General features: G+C 45.9%; 1 protein-coding gene, 1 non-coding gene and 1 pseudogene across 2 annotated transcripts; 2 read left to right on the top strand and 1 right to left on the bottom strand.

The window, feature by feature from the left end:
- Positions 1-1,944: 1,944 nt before the first annotated feature.
- LOC116812427 (U6 spliceosomal RNA) lies at positions 1,945-2,051 on the top strand. Its single transcript, XR_004370705.1, has one exon. It is a non-coding gene; the product is annotated as a U6 spliceosomal RNA (small nuclear RNA).
- On the top strand, positions 2,022-3,299 carry LOC116811288 (3-ketoacyl-CoA thiolase, mitochondrial-like; annotated as a pseudogene).
- A 2,077-nt stretch (positions 3,300-5,376) lies between these two features.
- GLOD5 (glyoxalase domain containing 5) lies at positions 5,377-16,750 on the bottom strand. The gene is made up of 4 exons (XM_032756339.2): positions 16,644-16,750; positions 13,259-13,396; positions 8,237-8,392; positions 5,377-5,715 (listed from the first exon to the last, which is right to left on the bottom strand). Exons 1-4 carry the CDS (start codon positions 16,704-16,706, stop codon positions 5,590-5,592), a joined length of 483 nt encoding a protein of 160 aa, XP_032612230.1. The 5' UTR covers positions 16,707-16,750; the 3' UTR covers positions 5,377-5,589.
- Between the last annotated feature and the right edge of the window lie 2,871 nt (positions 16,751-19,621).

Raw genomic sequence — 19,621 nt, 5'->3', positions numbered from 1 at the left:
TTTCGTTAATTTATGTGTATGTTTTTATGCCAGTAGCACGTGGTCTTGATTACTGTAGCTATATAGTAAGTTTTTAAACTGGAAGGTGCGAGTCCTCCAACTTTGTTTTTCTTTTTCAAGATTGCTGTATTTTGGGCCCCTAGCACTCCCATGTGAATCAGCTTATCAGTTCTGCAAAGAAGCAAGCTGGGATTCTGATAGGGATTGCATCAAGTCTGTAGATCAATTTGGGGAGTATTGCCATCTTAACACTATAAAGTCTTCCAATCCATGAACATGTGATGTCTTTCTATTTATTTAGGACTTCTTTAAGTTCTTTCAATAATATTTTATGGTTTTCAGTGTATAAGTCTTGCCCTTCTTTCATTCATTTTGTTACTAAGTATTTTATTCATTTTGAAGCTATTGTAAATGGAATAGTTTTCTTAATTTCACTTTTGGATTGTTAATTGCTAGCATATATCGTTAAGCTTTGTATAATCTTGTATCATACAAAATCTTATATCCTGCAACCTTGCTCTAATGGTTATGCACTAACGGGGCTCTAATGGTTTTGTGGTGGATTCCTTAACATTTTCTATGTATAAGATCATGTAATCTGCATATAGGGATAGTTTTACTTCTTCCTTTCCAATATGGATACCTTTTATTTCTTTTTGTTGCCTAATTGCCCCAGGTAGAGCATCCAATACAATGTTGAAAAAACATGGTAAGAAGGGGCATCCTTGTGTTGTTCCTTTCCAACTTTCACCATTAACTATGATGTTAGCTGTGGGTTTTTTGTGGATGTCCTTTATCGAGTTGAGGAAGTTCTCTTCTATTCCTAGTTTGTTGAGTGTTTTTATCATGAAGGAGTGTTGAATTTTGTCAAATGTTTTTTCTGCATCTCCTGAAAAGATCATGTGGTGTTTGTTCTTTATTATATTAATATGATGCATTATATTGATTGATTTTCATTAGTTGACCAAACCTTGCATTCTTGGGATAAATTCCACTTGGCCGTGGTGTATAATCCTTTTATATGTTGCTGGATTCTACTTACTTGTATTTTATTGAGGATTTTTGCATCCATACTTAGGTATTGGTCTGTAGTTTTCTTGTGATATCTTTGTCTAGTTTTCTTATCAGAGTAATGCTGGCCTCATAAGTTCGTTCCCTTTTATTGAAAGTAATATTTCATGGAATGGATATACCACATTTTGTTTAACCACTAATCTGTTGATGAACATTTGCATTGTTTCTAGTTTCTTTCCCTATTATAGCAAATCTGCAATTCATAAACTCATATTCCTCTCTCTGTGCACACCTGTGAAGGAGTTTCTCGGGGGAGGAGGGAGGAAATATCAGAGCATCTACCCATTCATTCATCTACCTACCCACTCACCCATCCACCCATCTGTTCCTTCCTTCCTTCCTCTATTCCTTCATTTTCTCTTTCCTTTCATCCATAAATCATCCATCTTCAGGCACATAATGTCTGGGTCCATGGCAAATTGTCTTTTAGAATGAGGCAGAAAACCCCTTTCCTTTTTTTTCCACTGCCAGAAAATGCTACAGGTTTTAGGAAAGCCTTTTACTTGCAAAAACTCATATCTTCACACTCCCTCTCTTCGCAGCACTTTTGGGGCTCCTTGGCGGTTCATTCACAGGGTCTGGCTGAACTACCCTCGGAAGACTATTTAGCAACCAGAGTCCAGAAGACCAGGAGCTCCTTTACTTCAGGAGACTCTCACACATGCTCCTCCATCCATCACTCCTTCACTCAGGAATCCGCACACTTCCCTTCCCACTTGCCTGACTCATCTGTCTGTCCCTTCTCTTGTTTTAGAACCCAAAATGTCCTCAGGCCTCTTCTCTAGCTGACATCCTCTTTTTTGTTGAACTCATCCAGTCCCTATCTTCAAAATATCTCCAGAATCTAACCATTTTAAAAAAATCATCTCCATGCTTGCTTCGGCAGCACATATACTAAAATTGGAACGATACAGAGAAGATTAGCATGGCCCCTGCGCAAGGATGACATGCAAATTCGTGAAGCGTTCCATATTTTTTTGGCAAGGCATGTTGGTTTGCTTGTGGGAATCCCAAAGGAGACCCCAGCTCTCATGATTAATAGGCTCTGTGGTTCTGGTTTTCAGTCCATTGTGAATGGGTGTTAGCAAATTTGTGTTAAAGAAGCTGAAGTTGTTTTATGCAGAGGAACCGAAAGCATGAGCCAAGCTCCCTACTGTGTCAGAAATGTGCGTTTTGGAGCGAAGCTTGGATCAGATATCAAGCTGGAAGATTCTTTATGGGTAGGATTAACAGATCAGCGTGTCCAGCTCCCCATGGCAATGACTGCAGAGAATCTTGCTGTAAAACATAAAATAAGCAGAGAAGAATGTGACAAATACGCCCTGCAGTCACAGCAGAGATGGAAAGCTTCTAATGATGCTGGCTACTTTAATGATGAAATGGCACCAATTGAAGTGAAGACAAAGAAAGGAAAACAGACAATGCAGGTAGATGAGCATGCTGGGCCCCAAACAACCCTGAAATAGTTACAGAAACTTCCTCCAGTATTCAAGAAAGATGGAACTGTCACTGCAGGGAATGCATCGGGGATAGCTGATGGTGCTGGAGCTGTTATCATAACTAGTGAAGATGCTGTTAAGAAACATAACTTCACACCACTGACAAGAATTTTGGGCTACTTTGTATCTGGATGTGGTCCTTCTATCATGGATATTGGTCCTGTCCCTGCTATCAGTGGGGCACTGAAGAAAGCAGGACTGAGTCTTAAGAACATGGATTTGGTAGAGGTGAATGAAGCTTTTGCTCCCCAGTAATTGGCTGTTGAGAAGAGTTTGGATCTTGACATAAGTAAAACCAATGTGAATGGAGGAGCCATTGCTTTGGGTCACCCACTGGGAGGATCTGGATTGGTTCATGAATTAAGGCATCAAGGTGGAAAATATGCCGTTGGATCAGCTTGCACTGGAGGTGGCCACGGTATTGCTGTCACCATTCAGAGCACAGCCTGAAGAGACCAATGAGCTCACTGTGACCCACTCTTACTCTACTTGGCCAGGCCACAGTAAAACAAGTGACCTTCAGAGCAGCTGCCACAACTGGCCATGCCCTGCCATTGAAACAGTGATTGAGTTTGATCAAGCCATGGTGATACAAAAATGCATTGATCATGAATAGGAGCCCATGCTAGAAGTACGGTCTCTCAGGTTTGTACCAGTGAAATATGATGTATTTCTGAACTAAAACTCAACTATAGAAGACGTTAAAAGAAATTGTATTCCTGCCAAGTAACCACCACTTCTGCCTTAGATAATATGATTATAAGGAAATCAAATAAATGTTGCCTTAACTTCAAAAGAAAAAATCATCTCCTGGCTGAGTGCAGTGGCTCACGCCTGTAGTCCCAGCAGTTTGGGAGGTTGAGGCAGGAGGATTTTTTTTTTTTGAGACAGAGTCTCCCTGTGTCGCCCAGGGTGGAGTGCAGGGAAACGATCTCAGCTCACTGCAAGCTCCACCTCCCGGGTTCACGCCGTTCTCCTGCCTCAGCCTCCCAAGTAACTGGGACTACAGGCGCCCGCCCCATGCCTGGCTAATTTTTTGTATTTTTAGTAGAGATGGGGTTTCACCGTGTTAGCCAGGATGGTCTTGATCTCCTGATCTCGTGATCTGCCCGTCTCAGCCTCCCAAAGTGCTGGGATTATAGGTGTGAGCCACTGCGCCCGGCAGGAGGATCTCTTGAGGCCAGGAGTTTGACACCAGCCTGAGCAACATAGCGAGACCCCGACTCTACCAAAAAACAACAGCAACAACAACAAAAAACCCAAACAAATAAAAATCACTTCCCCTGTCCCCACCATCACACTTGCGTGGACCACTGCAGGGGCCTCCCCCTCACTGGTCGCCTGTTTCCACCTTCGCCCTGACAGTCTATTTTCCATGCAGCGGCCAGAGGGAACCTGTTAAATCCTAAATCAGATCACGTCCCTCCTCTGCCCACAACCCTCCTTCAGCTGCCTGTCGCTCATAGTAAAAGATAAAGTCCTCGCCCTGGCCTGCCAGACCCCACCCATCTGTACCCCTTGCTTCCCCAACTGGCGTCTTTGCTGTTCCTCACACACACCAGGCACATTCATGCATCAGGGCCTTTGCACTGGCTGATGCCTCTGCCTGGTGTGCCCTTCCTCCACTGGCTATCTGTGTGGCTCACTCCCTCATCTCTTCAGATCTGTGCTCAAGACCCTTCTCAGTCACACTTTCCGGGACCACCTCATTAGACATCAGAAGCTGCCCTAGCAATTTTTTTTTTTCAAGTCAGAGTCTCACTCTGTCACCCAGGAAGGAGTGCAGTGGTGCGATCTCGGCTCACTGCAATCTCTGCCTCCAGGTTCAAGCAATTCTGGTGCCTCAGCCTCCCGAGTAGCTGGGACTGCAGGCATGCGCCACCACACCCAGCTAATTTTTGTATTTTTAGTAGACACGGGGTTTTGCCATGTTGGCCAGGCTGGTCTGAAACTCCTGACCTCAGTGATCCACCTACCTCGGCCTCCCAAAATGCTGGGATTACAGGCGTGAGCCACTGTGTCCAACCTGCCCCAACAGTTTTTATCTGCATTCCCTCTTTTCCATGTTTTCTTTTTCTCCAAACCATTTACCAGCCTGTAACATACTTAATATTTTACCTACTTAGTTTTCTTTATTTTCTTTCTCTCCTACTAGAATGGCAACTCCACCAACAGGGGTATGCTTATCTCTTTTGCTCAATGCTGTCTCTCCAGTGCCTGGAGCAGGGCCTGGCACACAGTAGGTGTTTAACATACGTATTTTAGTTGACCTAATGGTGGAGGGGGGACAGAAACAGAAAATTTGACCTTGTCCCACCTACCCTGCCACGAGCTATGCTTCAATTGAGTTGATTTGGCTTATTTATTTATTTTGTGGAGGGGGGGTGTCTCACTATGTTGCTCAGGCTGGTCTCGAATTCTTTGATCTACTAGATCCAAAGGTAGAAAGTGCTAAATACCCTGAGAGTGAGACTAGAGAAGGCCCTCCTGAAAGAGGTAGTATTGCCTGGTGCTGGTCCTGGAAGGTCTGATGGGAATGAGAGATCCTGGGATTCTGCGAGGCCCAGGAATGGAGGAAACAGCAGGCAGCAGCTGGAGGAGTGAGAAAAGTTAGGAAAGGATGAAGACGATGGTGTCACAACGAGAAATCTGTCAGGGGCCTTGAATCCCGAGGTGATGACCCTAGATTCGGTGCTCAGAGGTGTCATACCCTGGTCATAGGCCGGAGGCCGAACAGCTCAGAGATCTCACACCCTACATAAACACCCATGCACGGCGCCAATACAATAACGAAGACTCCGTATTCATTGAGAGGTTATGCATTTATTAGGCCAGCTTTGATGACATACAGACATGTAGGTTTGGTTCCAAATCTGTCTTGGGTCCCCCCTCAGCAGGATGTGTGAAGTGCCTAAGTCCTCAGTCCTCGGAGATCTCTGGGCCTGGGTGGGGGTTTGCAGGAAGGAAAGGAGAGGGCGACATCAAGGGGGACAGAATGGAGGAGGTCCAGCCTACATCACGAGGAGATGTAGTTGGACACCTCAATCAGATTTCTGTCGGGGTCTCGGAAGTAGATGGACACAATAGGCCCTTTTGCCCCTGTTCTGGGGACTGGCCCCTCCTCAATAGGGACATCACAAGCCTGAGGTGGGAAGAAAAGACAAAAGTCATTCGTCAAAGTCTGTGTGTGAGACCAAAATTTAATTCCTTTTTTTTGTTTTTTTGAGACAGAGTCTCGCTCCATCACCCAGGCTGGAGTGCAGTGGTGAGATCTCAGCTCACTGCAACCTCCACTGCCTCCCAGGCTCAAGCAATTCTTCCACCTCAGCCTCCTGAGTAGCTGGGATTACAGGCGCATGCCACCATGCCCAGCTATTTTTTGTAGAGACGAGGTCTTGCTGTGCTGCCCAGGCTGGTCTCGAACTCCTGACCTCAAGTGATCTGCCCGCCTCAGCCTCCTAAACTGCTGGAATTACAGGCACGAGCCACTGCGCCTGGCCTGTAAAATTTAATTCCTTATAGTGGCCTAGAAGACCTTAGAACACTGCTGTATCTTTCTGACCTCATCTCCTACCATCCTCCCCTCCATCACTCTATTCCAGCCACTTATCAGCTAGATGGCCGTGGGCACAGTACCTAACTACCCTGTACCTCGGTCTCCTCATCTGTAAAATGGGAAGGATAATAGTACCTAGTATTATCTAGTAAGTGGCAGAACCAGAATTCGAACCTAGGCAGTCTGGGTCAACGACCATACTCATAACCCCTATGCTTCACCCATTTTACTTCCAAACCAGTCTTTTTCACTGACACTTCCCAAAGAAGGAGTCTAGGTTATTTGCACGGAATATATATAAGACCTCAATCCGTGTTCTGCCAAAGGGAAACTAATACCCCTTTTATTTTATTGTAGAGATGGGGCCTTGCTCTGTCACCCTGACTAGAATGCAGTGGTGCGATCACAGCTCACTACAGCCTCAACCTGGGCTCAAACGATCCTCTCACCTCTTAGCCTCCCAAGTAGCTGAGACTATAGGCACACAGCACCACGTCCGGCTAATTTTTTTGTATTTTGTGTAGACACAGGGTCTCGCCATGTTACCCAGGCTGGTCTCAAATTCCTGGGTTCAAGTGATCCTCCCTCCTTGGCCTCCTAAAGCACTGGGATTACAGGCACGAGCCACTGTGCCCCTGGCCTTACTTTAATTTTTTAGAGACAGGGTCTTGCTGTATCACCCAGGCTGGAGTGCAGTGGCATGATCATAGCTCACTGTAGCCTCCACCTCCTGGGCTCAAGTGGTCCTCCCACTTCACCCTCTTGAATAGCTAGGATGACGGGCATGTACTACCACGCCTGGCTACTTTATTTTTTATTATTATTATTTTTTTTGAGACGGAGTCTCGCTCTGTCACCCAGGCTGGAGTGCAGTGGCGCAATCTCGGCTCACTGCAAGCTCTGCCTCCCGGGTTCACGCCATTCTACTGCCTCAGCCTCTCCGAGTAGCTGGGACTACAGGTGCCCGCCACCACGCCCGGCTAATTTTTTTGTATTTTTAGTAGAGACGGGGTTTCACTGTGGTCTCGATCTCCTGACCTCGTGATCCGCCCGCCTCGGCCTCCCAAAGTGCTGGGATTACAAGCGTGAGCCACCGCGCCCGGCTACTTTATTTTTTTTTAAGAGATGGGATCTCACTATGTTGCCCAGGCTGGTCTGGAACTCCTGGCCCAAATGATCCTCCCACCTCAGCCTCCCAAAGTTCTGGGATTACAGGCGTGAATGACCATGCCCAACCAATGCCTCTTCTAGATGACATCATTTTAAGTATTACAGAGACACTGGATTAAATAACGACAAATCAGAAATTATTCCCTCTCCAATCTTCTTTCAGTCCTTCTTATTACACAAAGAAGGTGGATGCTAACAAGTTCTTAGTATCTCTTTAACCACCTGCCATATCTCCCTTTGTAATGTCAGAGCCAGGGAGTACAGGGAACGGAAGTGGCTAGAATCTAATGACATTGTTATGCTTTTATAGCTGTTGGTTTTTACAGTTACTTTTCCTTTATGCCAAGATATAATGGGTTTTTCATGTACTTGGGTGAACATTTTCTTTTTATATAAATGTATTTAGGGCTGGGCATGTGGCTCATGCCTACAATGCCAGCACTTTGGGAGGCCGAGGTGGGCGGAGCACTTGAGGTCAGGAGTTTGAGACCAGCCTGGCCAACATGGTGAAACCCCGTCTCTACTGAAACTACTAAAATTAGCCAGGTGTGGTGGCACACGCCTGTAGTACCAGCAACTTGGGAGGCTGAGGCAGGAGAATCACTTGAACCCGGGAGGCGGAGGTTGCAGTAAGCCGAGATCATGCCACTACACTCCAGCCTGGGCGACAGAGCAAGACTCTGTCTCAAAAAAAAAAAAAAAAAAAGTATTTAAGTGCATAAATGTAGGTTTTTTTTGTTTGTTTGTTTTACAATGGGGATGCACAGTTTCCTTTTTAAACACATTTATTTACATGAAAAAATTGTCAGTCAAAATAGTACATAACTGTGTGCAGACATTATCTGGTTGTGGTAAAACTTGTTACCTCTCTGGGTCATTCTTCTGTTTTCACTGCGTTTGCAGCAGCTTTTGCAAAAAGAAGAGAAGTCCCACTCACCTTGAGGTGCTGGATCATTTCCTCCAAAGGCACCTCTGTGATCAGACATATGTCCAGGGAGCCAGGAACTGGGTGAGCGGCTTTGGGTTCAAATTCCTTTCCCACCTCGTGGAGGTTAAATTTCTGGTCTCCAAAACACAGTGCTTTCCGGTCTTCCTACTTGGTGGGGAGGGGCAGAGAAAACAGCCTAGAATTAAACCTCCAAGATGAGCGTGAGATGAAGCCTTTCCACCTATCCCAACAAGGTTTAAAAAAAAAACTAGAATGGGGCTACTACACAACAGCCCTTTGCCCCACCCAAGGCTCATTCCCTAGAGGCAAGTGTACGAGTTTATTTCTCCTTGAAATTATTTCCATATCTCCAAATAGTGTTTATACCACTCAAGGCAGAGATAGCAATTTGCCTACCCAGTATACATTTCCCCTTTATTTCTTATAAACACAACAGAAATTTCAGTGGGGTCAACCATGTACCCAACTTTAAAAACCTACATTTCCCAGCACGTCCGGAGGCCACGTTAGCTGGACCGGGCAATGAGATGGGGGCAGAGGTGTGGGTAGGGCTTCCGGGAACCTCCCTACCCCACTGCGCTGGCCCTTATTGCTCATTCACTTCCTCTTGCTTCCCAGCCACTGCCCATGACCTGACTAACTACCACTGGACTGGTTGTTCAGTGAGAGGAAAAGAAAACTCTTGTCTTGTTTAACCCACAGTTAGTTGAGTTTTCTCCTACGTGCTTCCAAAGTCCCTAACTGATGCACCACTGTTTATTTATTTTTTTGTTATTTGAGACAGAGTCTTGCTCTGTTGCCCAGGCTGGAGTGCAGTGGCACAATTTTGGCTTACCGCAACCTCCACATCCTGGTTCAGGTGATTCTCGTGCCTCAGCCTCCGGAGTAACTGGGACTACAGGCACACGCCACCATGCCCAGCTAATTTTTATATTTTTAGTAGAGATGGGGTTTTGCTATGTTGGCCAGGCTGGTCTCAAACTCCTGACCTAAGGTGATCTGCCCACCTCAGCCTCCCAAAGTGCTGAGATTACAGGTGTGAGCCACTGTGCCTGGCCTCTTTTGTTTTTTGAGACAGAGTCTTGCTCTGTCACCCAGGCTTCAGTGCAGCGATCATGGCTCACTGCAGCCTCAACCTCCCAGGCTCAAGTGATCCTGCAACCTCAGCCTCTGAGTAGCGGGGACCACAGGCACACCCCACCACGCCTGGCTAATTTTTTTTATTTTTTGTAGAGACCGGGTCTCCCCATGTTGCCCAGGCTGGTCTCGAACTCCTGGCTCAAGTGATCCCCGCCTCGGCCTCCCAAAGTGCTGGGATTACAGATGTGAGCCGGTGTGCCCGGCCGCACTACTATTTCTTCATTTAGCAACTTGAGATATTTCCTATCACCTCCCTGCTATGATAAATGAGAATTTAGCTCATTCACATTACTACCTCTTCCAATACAATTTGATTATCATTTTTAGTTTCTCTTTTAGCTCCTTAACAATTTTTAAATAACCCATTTGCATGTTTATTTTGTTTACTTATTTATTTTTTTTAAGAGACAGAGTCTCATTCTATCACCCAGGCTGGAATGCAGTGGTGCAATCACGGCTCACTGCAGCCTTGACCTCCTGGCCTCAAGCAGTCCTCCTGCCTCAGCCTCCTGAGTAGCTGGGATTCCATTACAGGTGCGCACCACCACGCCTGGCTAATTATAAAACTTTTTTTTTTTTTTTTTTTTTGTAGAGACAGTAGTCTCAGTTTGTTGCCCAGGCTGGACTCCAACTCCTGAGCTCAAGCGATCCTCCTGCCTCATCCTCTCAAAGTGTTGGGATTACAGGCGTGAGCCACCACATTTGGCTGCAAGTTTATTTTTGTAGATCAACTACAGATTAACTCACAGCCCTGCCATGTTCTTCATGAATCCTCCCTCTCCTGGACCTCTCAACATGTGCCATTTCTTTTTTTCTTTTTCTTTCTCTTTTATATCACTATGAATGATACCACATCCATTCAATCAGAAAATGACTTTATTTCACTTTTTTTTTTTTTTTTTTTGAGACAGAGTCTCGCTCTGTCATCCAGGCTGCAGTGCAGTGGCAAGATCTCGGCTCACTGCAACCTCCGCCTCCTAAGTTCAAGCGATTCTCCTGCCTCAGCCTCCCGAGTAGCTGGGACTACAGGTGCCAGACACCATGCTTGGCTAATTTTTGTAGTTTTAGTAGAGATGGGGTTTCAGCATGTTGTCCAGGCTGGTCTCGAACTTCTGACCTCAAGTGATCCACCCATCTCAGCCTCCCAAAGTGTTGGGATTACAGGCGTGAGCCACCACGTCTGGCCAACTTTATTTCACTTTTGGACTTGAGGATAGTTTGGCTCAGTGTGCAGTTGTAGGTTGCAGCTTATTTTCCCATAGCCTTTTAAATATGTTGCTTCATTGTCTTCCCCAAATGTGGTGTTGCTGTTAAGAAGTCTGATGTTCATCTGTGTTTTATTCTTTGGTTGGTGATACATCCATCTTCCACTACTGCAGCTTTAGGATTTTTCTTAATCCTAATGTTCTGAAATTTCACTCCATTGTGTCCAAGTACAAAGGTTGAGGCATCATGCACCTCGTTATCACCATTGGCCCACGCAAGGGCTATCTCTTGTTTTATTTATCTTTTCCCTTCATTATCCATTCCCATCTCTACCTTAGGCAGCCATTATAATGTGTTTGATGTGTATCCTTTGGTTTTCATAAATTGCCGTAAAAAGTGTGTTACTGTTTTATGTGTGTGTATTGTAAAGGGTAGCATGCTGTAGACCTGATTGTTTCTTCATTTTTCACTCAGCACGTTCTTTTCAAGACCCGTCCATGTTGCTGTGTACACATCCAGTCCGATGTTGCATAATACTACATTTCTGCTTAAGGTTCCATGTTAGATTTAACATTTTTAGCCAAATAGAAAAAATTGGCCGGGTGTAGTGGCACGTGCCTACAGTCTCAACTACTCGGGAGGGTGAGGCAAGAGAAGCACCTGAGTCTGGGAGGTTGAGGCTGCGGTGAACCGTGATCGCACCACTATACTCCAGCCTGGGCAACAGAGTGAGACCCTGTCTAAAAGATTTTTCTTCTCCTGTTTGCGATTCCTCGAGCCCTTTGTATTAAAGTTATATGTGTGTGTGGGAGGGGTGTTCATGTGTACTTCCTTGTTTTAGAGCGGTTTTAGGTCCACAGCAAAATTGAACAGGAGGTATAGGGATATGTACACCTTGCCCCGACATATGCACAGCCTCCCCCACTTCTTTTACTTAGTAATATGCATTTAAGTTTCCTCCATGTCTTTTTATGGATTGATAGTCCATTTATTTTATTTAATTAATTTATCTATTTGAGATTGAGTCTTGCTCTGTCACCCAGGCTGGAGTGCAATGGTGCAATCTTGGCTCACTGCAACCTCCGCCTCCTGGGTTCAAGTGATTCTCCTGCCTCAGCCTCTCGAGTAGCTGGGATTACAGGCGCCCACCACCACGCCTGGCTAATTTTCATATTTTTAGTAGAGATGGGGTTTCACCATGTTGGCCAGGCTGGTCTCAAACTCCTGACCTCAGGTGATCCACCCGCCTCGGCCTCCCAAAGTGTTGGGATTATAGGCATGAGCCACCGCACCTGGCAGATAGTCCATTTACTTTTATCACTGAATAATATTTCATTGTCTGGATGTGCCACAGTTGATATATCCATTCACTTACTGAAGCACATCTTAGTAAGGCATTTTTTTGCTTTCTCCGCGTTTGCCTTTTTTGAAGTTATTCCAAATTATCAAGGATAGTTCAATCTCTGGAAACCTCTTTTTTTTCCCATGGGGTCTATCTTTCCTGGGGTCTTTCTTACACCTGTTCCAAACTGGACTGATTGTTCTCTAAGTACCTTTCTGGGATCTTCCTCTTGGGATACATTGTGGCCTGACTTCCATGTCTTCCATATTCCCAGATTAGTCATCCAATGTTTTTTTTTTTGGGATGGAATCTTGCTCTGTCACCCAGGCTGGAGTGCAGTGATGCGATCTCGGCTCACTGCAACCTCTGCCTCCCAAAGTGCTGGGATTACAGGTGTGAGCCACTGTGCCTGGCCAGTCCCCCATTTTGATATAGCATACCCTTAAGTAATTTTCAAAGCAAGTGGGAAATTTTGTAAGACTTCGTATGACTAAGAATGCTTTTATTCTACATTTGCCTTTTTGTTTGTTTGTTTTTTTTGATACAGTCTTGCTCTGTCACTCAGACTAGAGTGCTGTAGTGCAATCTCGGCTCACTGCAACCTCTGCCTTCCAGGCTTAAGCAATTCTCATGCCTCAGCCTCCCAAGTAGCTGGGATTACAGGCGTGCACCACCATGCATGGCTAATTTTTGTACTTTTAGTAGAGACGGGGTTTTGCCATGTTGGCCAGGCTGGTCTCAAACTCCTGACCTGAAGTGATCCGCCCACCTCGGCCTCCCAAAGTGCTCGGATTATAGGCATGAGCCACCGCACCTGGCCCCTACATTTACCTTTGGTTAATAGTTTGGTTGGACATAGAATTCTAGGTGGAAAATTTTCCCCTCAGAATCTTGAAGGTGTCCTTTTATCTTTTGGTCTCTGGTCTCTTGGAAAATCTGATATTTGTTTTTTTTTTTTCTCCTTTGTAGGTAATCTACTTTTTAATCTCTATGAAAGCTCTTAGGACCTACTTTTTCAGTTTGATGTTCTATAATTTCAGAAGGATCCACGTAAGTGTCAACATGCTGGATACTTGGTTAACCTTTTCCATGTAGAGACTGCAAAGTTATCTTGCATTGTTTCTATGATAATTTCCTCCTCTCTTTTTTATCCATTCTCTCTCTGGAAGTCCAAATATTCAGAGTTTGGAATCTCCTCTATTGATCTTTTTATATTTTCTCTCAGATTTCCTGTGGTTTTCCTTTTAGAGTTAAGTTATATGTTAAAGTGTTATCAACAAATTTTAGCCCACCTGAATTTTGGCATTTGGGGAAGTGGTTACCTTAAAAGTCATGACCTCCATGCCCAGGATCTTGGAATAAAACATGGTGGTGTCTTTGATGCTCTTCACCGTCATCACGATGTGGTCAAGTCTATGGATAAGACATGGGGGAGGGGTCTGACTGCTGTCCCTCCATGACTAAAAAAAGAAAAAAAAGTCAGAAGAGACCACATTGCCATTTGTCACGCCTGTGTTTTCTTCTCACCTCCCCCTACCTCCCCAATTATGCTACTTCCTCCTCACCCTCTTTCAAGGGGAAAGGCCTGAGAGAATACTTACTGGTAGAATCTTACTGCCCATGTGTGGATTCATGAGAGCCCACGTGTCTGCCATGACCACTTTCCACTGTTTTCTTGTTCCCTTTCTTTTCTTTTTTTTTTTTTTTTTTTTGAGACAGAGTCTCACTTTATTGCCCAGGCTGGAGTGCAGTGGCACAATCTCAGCTCACTGCAACCTCCGCCTCCCAGCTTCAAGCGATTCTCCTGCCTTGGCCTCCTGAGTAGCTGGGACTACAGGTATGTGTCAGCACGCCCAGCTGATTTTTGTATTTTTAGTAGAGATGGGGTTTCACTATGTTGGTCAGGCTGGTCTTAAACTCAAACTCCTGACCTCAAGTGATCTGCCCCCCTCGGCCTCCCAGAGTGCTGGGATTACAGGAGTGAACCACCGCACCCGGCCTTCTTGTTCCCTTTCTCCTCTTCCAGAAGTGAAGATTAGGGGAGTGGAGACCAAGACAATGCCCTCCCCTGTTTTCCCCTAAATAGAATTCATCTCTTTTCCAAGAAGTGACAAGACACAGAGTAGGCCCAGTCCTGTGAATTGGCCAATTTTACCCAGCCCCCTTCTTTCCCATTCTGCAGCTTCAGTCACAGAGAACAGGACAAGAAGGGGGCATCTCAGAAGAAATGAAGGTTTCTGGGCATGCGTGTTTACAGATCCAACTTGACACCCAGAGGGAGGACCACTCCCCCACCTTCCACTTTCCCGCCCTCAGCACACTTCCCATCAGATCTTTCTCTTGACTTGAATTATTTAGTAATTTGTATATTTACAGTATCTCTGCTACAGGATTATAAAGCACCTGTGGTCTGGCACTATAGGCAATGGAGTATAATGCTTAAAAGAATAGATTCTGGTGGTGGCACCTGTAATCTCAGCACTTTGTGAGGCTGAGGCAGGCAGATCTTTTGAACCTAGGAGTTTGAGATCAGCCTGGGCAACACAGTGAGACCCTGTATCTACAAAAAAATACAAAAATTAGCTAGGTGGGGGGGCGCTCACGTGTAGTTCTGGTTACTTGGGGGCCTAAGGTGGGAGGATCACTTGAGCCTGGGAAGCGGAGGTTGCAATGAGCTATGATCATGCAGCCGGACTCCTGGGTGACAGAGCAAGACCGTGTCTCAAAAAAAATAAAATAAAATAAAATAAAGATTCTGGAGCCAGATTGACATTTAAATAATTTCTCTAATTTCTCTGTGCCTTGGTTTTCCCTTCTATAAAATGAGCATGACTTTATACATACAGGATTATTGTGAGAGTTTAAAAAAAGTACTGTTTTTAAGGGCATAGAACAATGCCTGATCCATATCAAGTGCTATAAAAGGATTGATGATGATGATGATGTGTGGACATCTTGTTAAAATCTAGACTCCAGTTACAATGACCCCCTATCTCTACAGCCTCATCCATTGCTCTTGAACTCCAGTCTACACTGTCCTTTAGCCTGTTCCTCATAAGGACCACCCTTGTACCTTTCATTTCAGGGCCTTTGCAGATGGTAATGCCTGTCTCCCTGACTAGAATGTAAGCTTCATAAGAGCAGGGACTTCTGTCTGTTTTGTTCCCCACTCTTTCCCAAACAACTAGTTCAATCATATTTGTTCAATAAATAAATATCTACTGTAACAACTAGGGACAGTGCTTGGCACAAAGTCTGACTAATTTCTATTCTGTTCAATTCGATTCCATTGGATTCCATTCTATTCTGTTCTACCCTTTGCTATTTTATTATTTTCTATTCCACTGCATTTAGTTCCATTGAAACCAGCCCATTTTAAACAATTGATTTCACTGAGCTCCAGCTAAAAAAAAATCCTGTACCATTCTATTTTCCTGAGTGGAGGAGGCATTAGCAAAGTTGCTGAGTTCTGCTCTCCGGTGGATACAAAAGATCCACATGGACATAGGAATTGCAGAAAGAGAAAATGACTGACATTTTGGCTCCATTGAAAATAAAGTCGTATGTTGAAAAAAGTTTTATTAACTTTCTTTTTTAATTCCCTTTTTGAGACACGGTCTTGCTTTGTTGCCCAGCCTGGAGCACGGTGGCATGATCACAGGTCACTGCAGCCTCAACCTCCTGGACTCAAGCATGGCTCAGAACCCAAGAGTGAATGAGAGATGAGTGGGAGGGCAAGGCAGGGTTCGGATCCTGCAGAGTCTTGGAGGTGAAGTTACAAAGCCTGTTTTATAAAATGATGATCAAGACATAGTCATCACACAGAGGACTGGGTGTGGTGGCTCACGCCTGTAATCCTAGCACTTTGGAAGGCCAAGGTGGGTGGATTACATGAGGTCAGGAATTTGAGACCAGCCTGGCCTACATGGTGAAATCCTGTCTCTACTAAAAATACAAAAATTAACTGGGCATGGTGGTGTGCACCTGTAATCCCCTACTCGGGAGGCTGAGGCAGGAGAATCACTTGAACCTGGGAGGCAGAGGTTGCAGTGACCTGAGATAGCACCACTGCACTCCACTCTGGGTGACAAGAGCAAACCTTGGTCTCAAAAAAAAAAAAAAAAGACATAGTAATCACACAAGGCTTACTGTGTGCCAAGCCCTGTTTTACACACTCTACAAAAATATAATCCACTTTATTTCTCACCACAGCATATAAAATCCCTATAGTCAGAGTGCCCGGAACACCATGTCCTTCCTCCTTTGGCCTCCTCTACAGGGAAGGGTTCTGTCTTCCTACAGGGTCCTCTTCAAGGTCCCCTTCAGGTTGCCAGGGACCTCTGAATTCCTCTCCTAAAACTCAAGGTCAGCGCTGTGTTTCCTAGCCTCTCTCCACATGGCCTTAATCATGACAGCTTTGGGGGCACCCTGCGTGAGCCACCTTTGTATCTCTCCACCTGTCCCTGGCTAAACTGGGGGAGGAGTCAGCCCTCAGCCCCGGCCCAGCCCTGCACACCTGAGCACAGGGCCCTCCATGGCTTAGAGCCGGGCCTTTCCATGGGCCTCTGCTGCCCTCTGCTTGTCTCTGAAAGAGAAAGGGAGAGAGGAGGACAGGAAATGGGAGCCAGCAGAGAAGGGAAACAGGTTACTAGACCAGCTTCAGTGCCAACACACTTGTCCCAGATCCCCAGGGGCCATCTTGTTCACCTGTTTCTCCGAAGTCCTGCTCCACATCTTGACTGGCAGCCTGGAGGGCAGACGGCGCAGCATGGCAGGGTAGGCGTCTTTGCCCAGGGTCCTCCCAACAACCCTCTGGCTCAGCGCCTGGAGATCAAGGGGCAGGAATGGGAGGGCACAGGCTGAGGACTGTGGGAGGTGACACAGGTAGGTGGTGCAAATGGAAGGACTTTGACATTAAATTCAGGGCCTCAAAATTGAAAGCTTAAGGTGGATGTGTATAAGGGATTACTTCTTGTCAACACTGAAGGCTGGGTTCGGTGGTTCATGCCTGTAATCCCAGCACTTTGGGAGGACAAGGCACGTGGATCACCTGAGGTCAGGAGTTCGAGACCAGCCTGGACAACATGGTAAAACCCTATCTTTACTAAAAATGCAAAACACTAGCCAGGCGTGGTGGCGGGCGCCTGTAATCCCAGCTACTTGGGAGGCTGAGGCAGGAGAATCGCTTGAATCTGGGAGGCGGAGGTTGCAGTGAGCCGAGATGGTGCCGTTGCACTCCAGCCTGGGCGACAGAGTGAGAGTCCATCTCAATAATAATAATAATACTGAAAAACCACCAAATATTAAGGGGATCTTTATTCTAGAGTGTGATGCCTCTGGTCTACTTAGGGGTATGTTTCCAAAGTGTGAGATCTGTGAGCTGTTTGAGAGTGTGTCAGGGGTGTGAAGTTGTGAGATATCTGAGTTAGAGTATGACTGCTCTGACCTATTAGATGTCTGTTTCCAAGCCAAGATCCCTAAACTCTTAAGAGTTCTGAGCCCCTTGGCCAAGCACGGTGGCTCACACCTGTAATCTCAGCACTTTGGGAGGCCAAGGTGGATGGATTACTTGAGGCTGGGAGTTCGAGACCAGCCTGGCCAACATGGTAAAGCTCCATCTCTACTAAAAATACAAAAATTACCCAGGCATGGTGGTGCGCACCTGTAGTCCCAGCTATTCAGGAGCCTGAGGCAGGAGAATAGTTTGAACCCGGGAGGCGGAGGTTGCAGTGAGCCGAGATCGCGCCATTGCACTCCAGCCTGGGTGACAGAGTGAGACTCTGTTTAAAAAAAAAAAAAAAAAAAGTTCTGAGCCCCAGGGTGTGATGTTCCTGAATTATTTTGGGGGATGAGTTTTGGGGGATGAGATCTGCAGTCTTCCTCCTCCTCCCCACTCACCCTTCACTCACCCTCACCTTCCGCTGCTGAGAGTAAGAGAACATTCATCAGCCCAGTTGCTGTTCACTTTACCCTGAGCAGAGCTCCCCCATCTCTCTTACAGGTTATTTGTCTGGCCCCTGGAGCATGTGAGTTTGAGATTTTTGTTTCTATTTAACCCCAACACAAACACTTTGTGTTGTGGATATTGTTTTGTTTTTGTTTTTGTTTTTGAGACAGTGTCTCACTTTGTCACCCATGCTGGAGCCCACTGGCGCCATGATGGCTCAGTGCAGCCTCAAACTCCTGGGCTCAAGGGATCCTCCTGCCTCAGCCTCCTGGGTAGCTGGGACTACAGGTGTGTGTCACCATGCCTGGCTAATTTTTGTGTTTTTAGTAGGGATGAGGTCTAAGTGTTGGGATTACAGGCGTGAGCCACACCGCACTCGGCCAGATATTGTTTTTAAGCATATGATTTTCCTTTAAAAAGAGTTACACAAATAATATGTGAATACAGGTTTGTATAAAAGATTTGAAAAACAGTCTGAGGGTGGTGGCTCACACCTGTAATCCCAGCACTTTGGGAGGCTAAGGCGGGTGGATCAATTGAGGTCAGGAGTTCAAGACCAGCCTGGCCAATATGGTGAAACCCCATCTCTACTAAAAATACAAAAATTAGCCGGGCATGGTGGCATGCAGCTGTAATCCCAGCTACTCGGGAGGCTGAGGCACAAGAATCACTTGAACCCGGGAGGCAGAGGTGGCAGTGGGCTGAGATTGTGCCGCTGTACTCCAGCCTGGATGACAGAAGGAGACTCTTTCTCTCGAAAAAAAAAAAAAAAGATTTGAACAACACATCAGTACATGGACTCTAGCAATCATCTCTACCCCCATTCCCCCAAAATGACCACTGGGGTCAGATTCTGGTGTTTCCTTCCAGATACAGTTCTCTGTGTTTCCATAGTGTGTGTGTGCGCACACTACACACATGCACTAGGTCACTGTAACTGACTCCCCCTTGCTTTTCCCTGCCTATAGCACATCCTGTAGAAGGTAACCCCCACCCCTGCAGGTACACACAAGTCCCATCCATTCTGTGTCACGTCCAGTGGGCACTCTGTGCTGTAACATGAACCCTCATTATTCGTTTCACTCTGCAATAGTCCTTGGGTATCAGTGAACATTTACAAGATTTTCCTGGTTGTTTGCTCCTACCAGCCTTGTTCCCACAGCTCTGTGCACATGTCTGAGTACTAGAATTAGAAGTGGAATTGCTGGGTGTATTAGAGTTCTCTGGAGAAACAGAACCAGTAGGAGAAACAGAACCAATATGTAATATATTACAAGGATTGGCTCATGTGATTTTGGAAGCTGAGAAGTTCCACAATCTGCCATCAACAAGCTGGAGACCCAGGAGAGCCAGTGGTGTTGTTCTGAGAACCAAAGGGCTGATGGTGTTGGCTGGGCATGGTGTCTCATGCCTGTAATCCCAGCACTTTGGGAGGCCAAGGTGGTTGGATCACTTCAGGTCAGGAATTCAAGACCAGCCTGGCTAACATGGCAAAACCCCATCCCTACTAAAAATACAAAAATTATCCGGGCGTGGTGGTGCATGCCTCTAGTCCTAGCTACTTGAGAGGCTGAGGCAGGAGAACCGCTTGAACCTGGGAGGTGGAGGTTGCAGTGAGCTGAGATTGTGCCACTGCACTTCAGCCTGGGTGACAGAGCAAGACTCTGTCTCTAAAAAACAAAACAAAACAAAACGAAAAAACAAAGGGCTGATGGTGTAAGTACCAGCCAAGGGCGAA

This window comes from Hylobates moloch, unplaced genomic scaffold (assembly GCF_009828535.3).
Source record: "Hylobates moloch isolate HMO894 unplaced genomic scaffold, HMol_V3 SCAFFOLD_7, whole genome shotgun sequence".
Classification (NCBI taxonomy): Eukaryota; Metazoa; Chordata; class Mammalia; order Primates; family Hylobatidae; genus Hylobates; species Hylobates moloch.
Note: the sequence above shows the minus strand (reverse complement) of the source record. Positions and strands in the feature narration are given on the sequence as shown.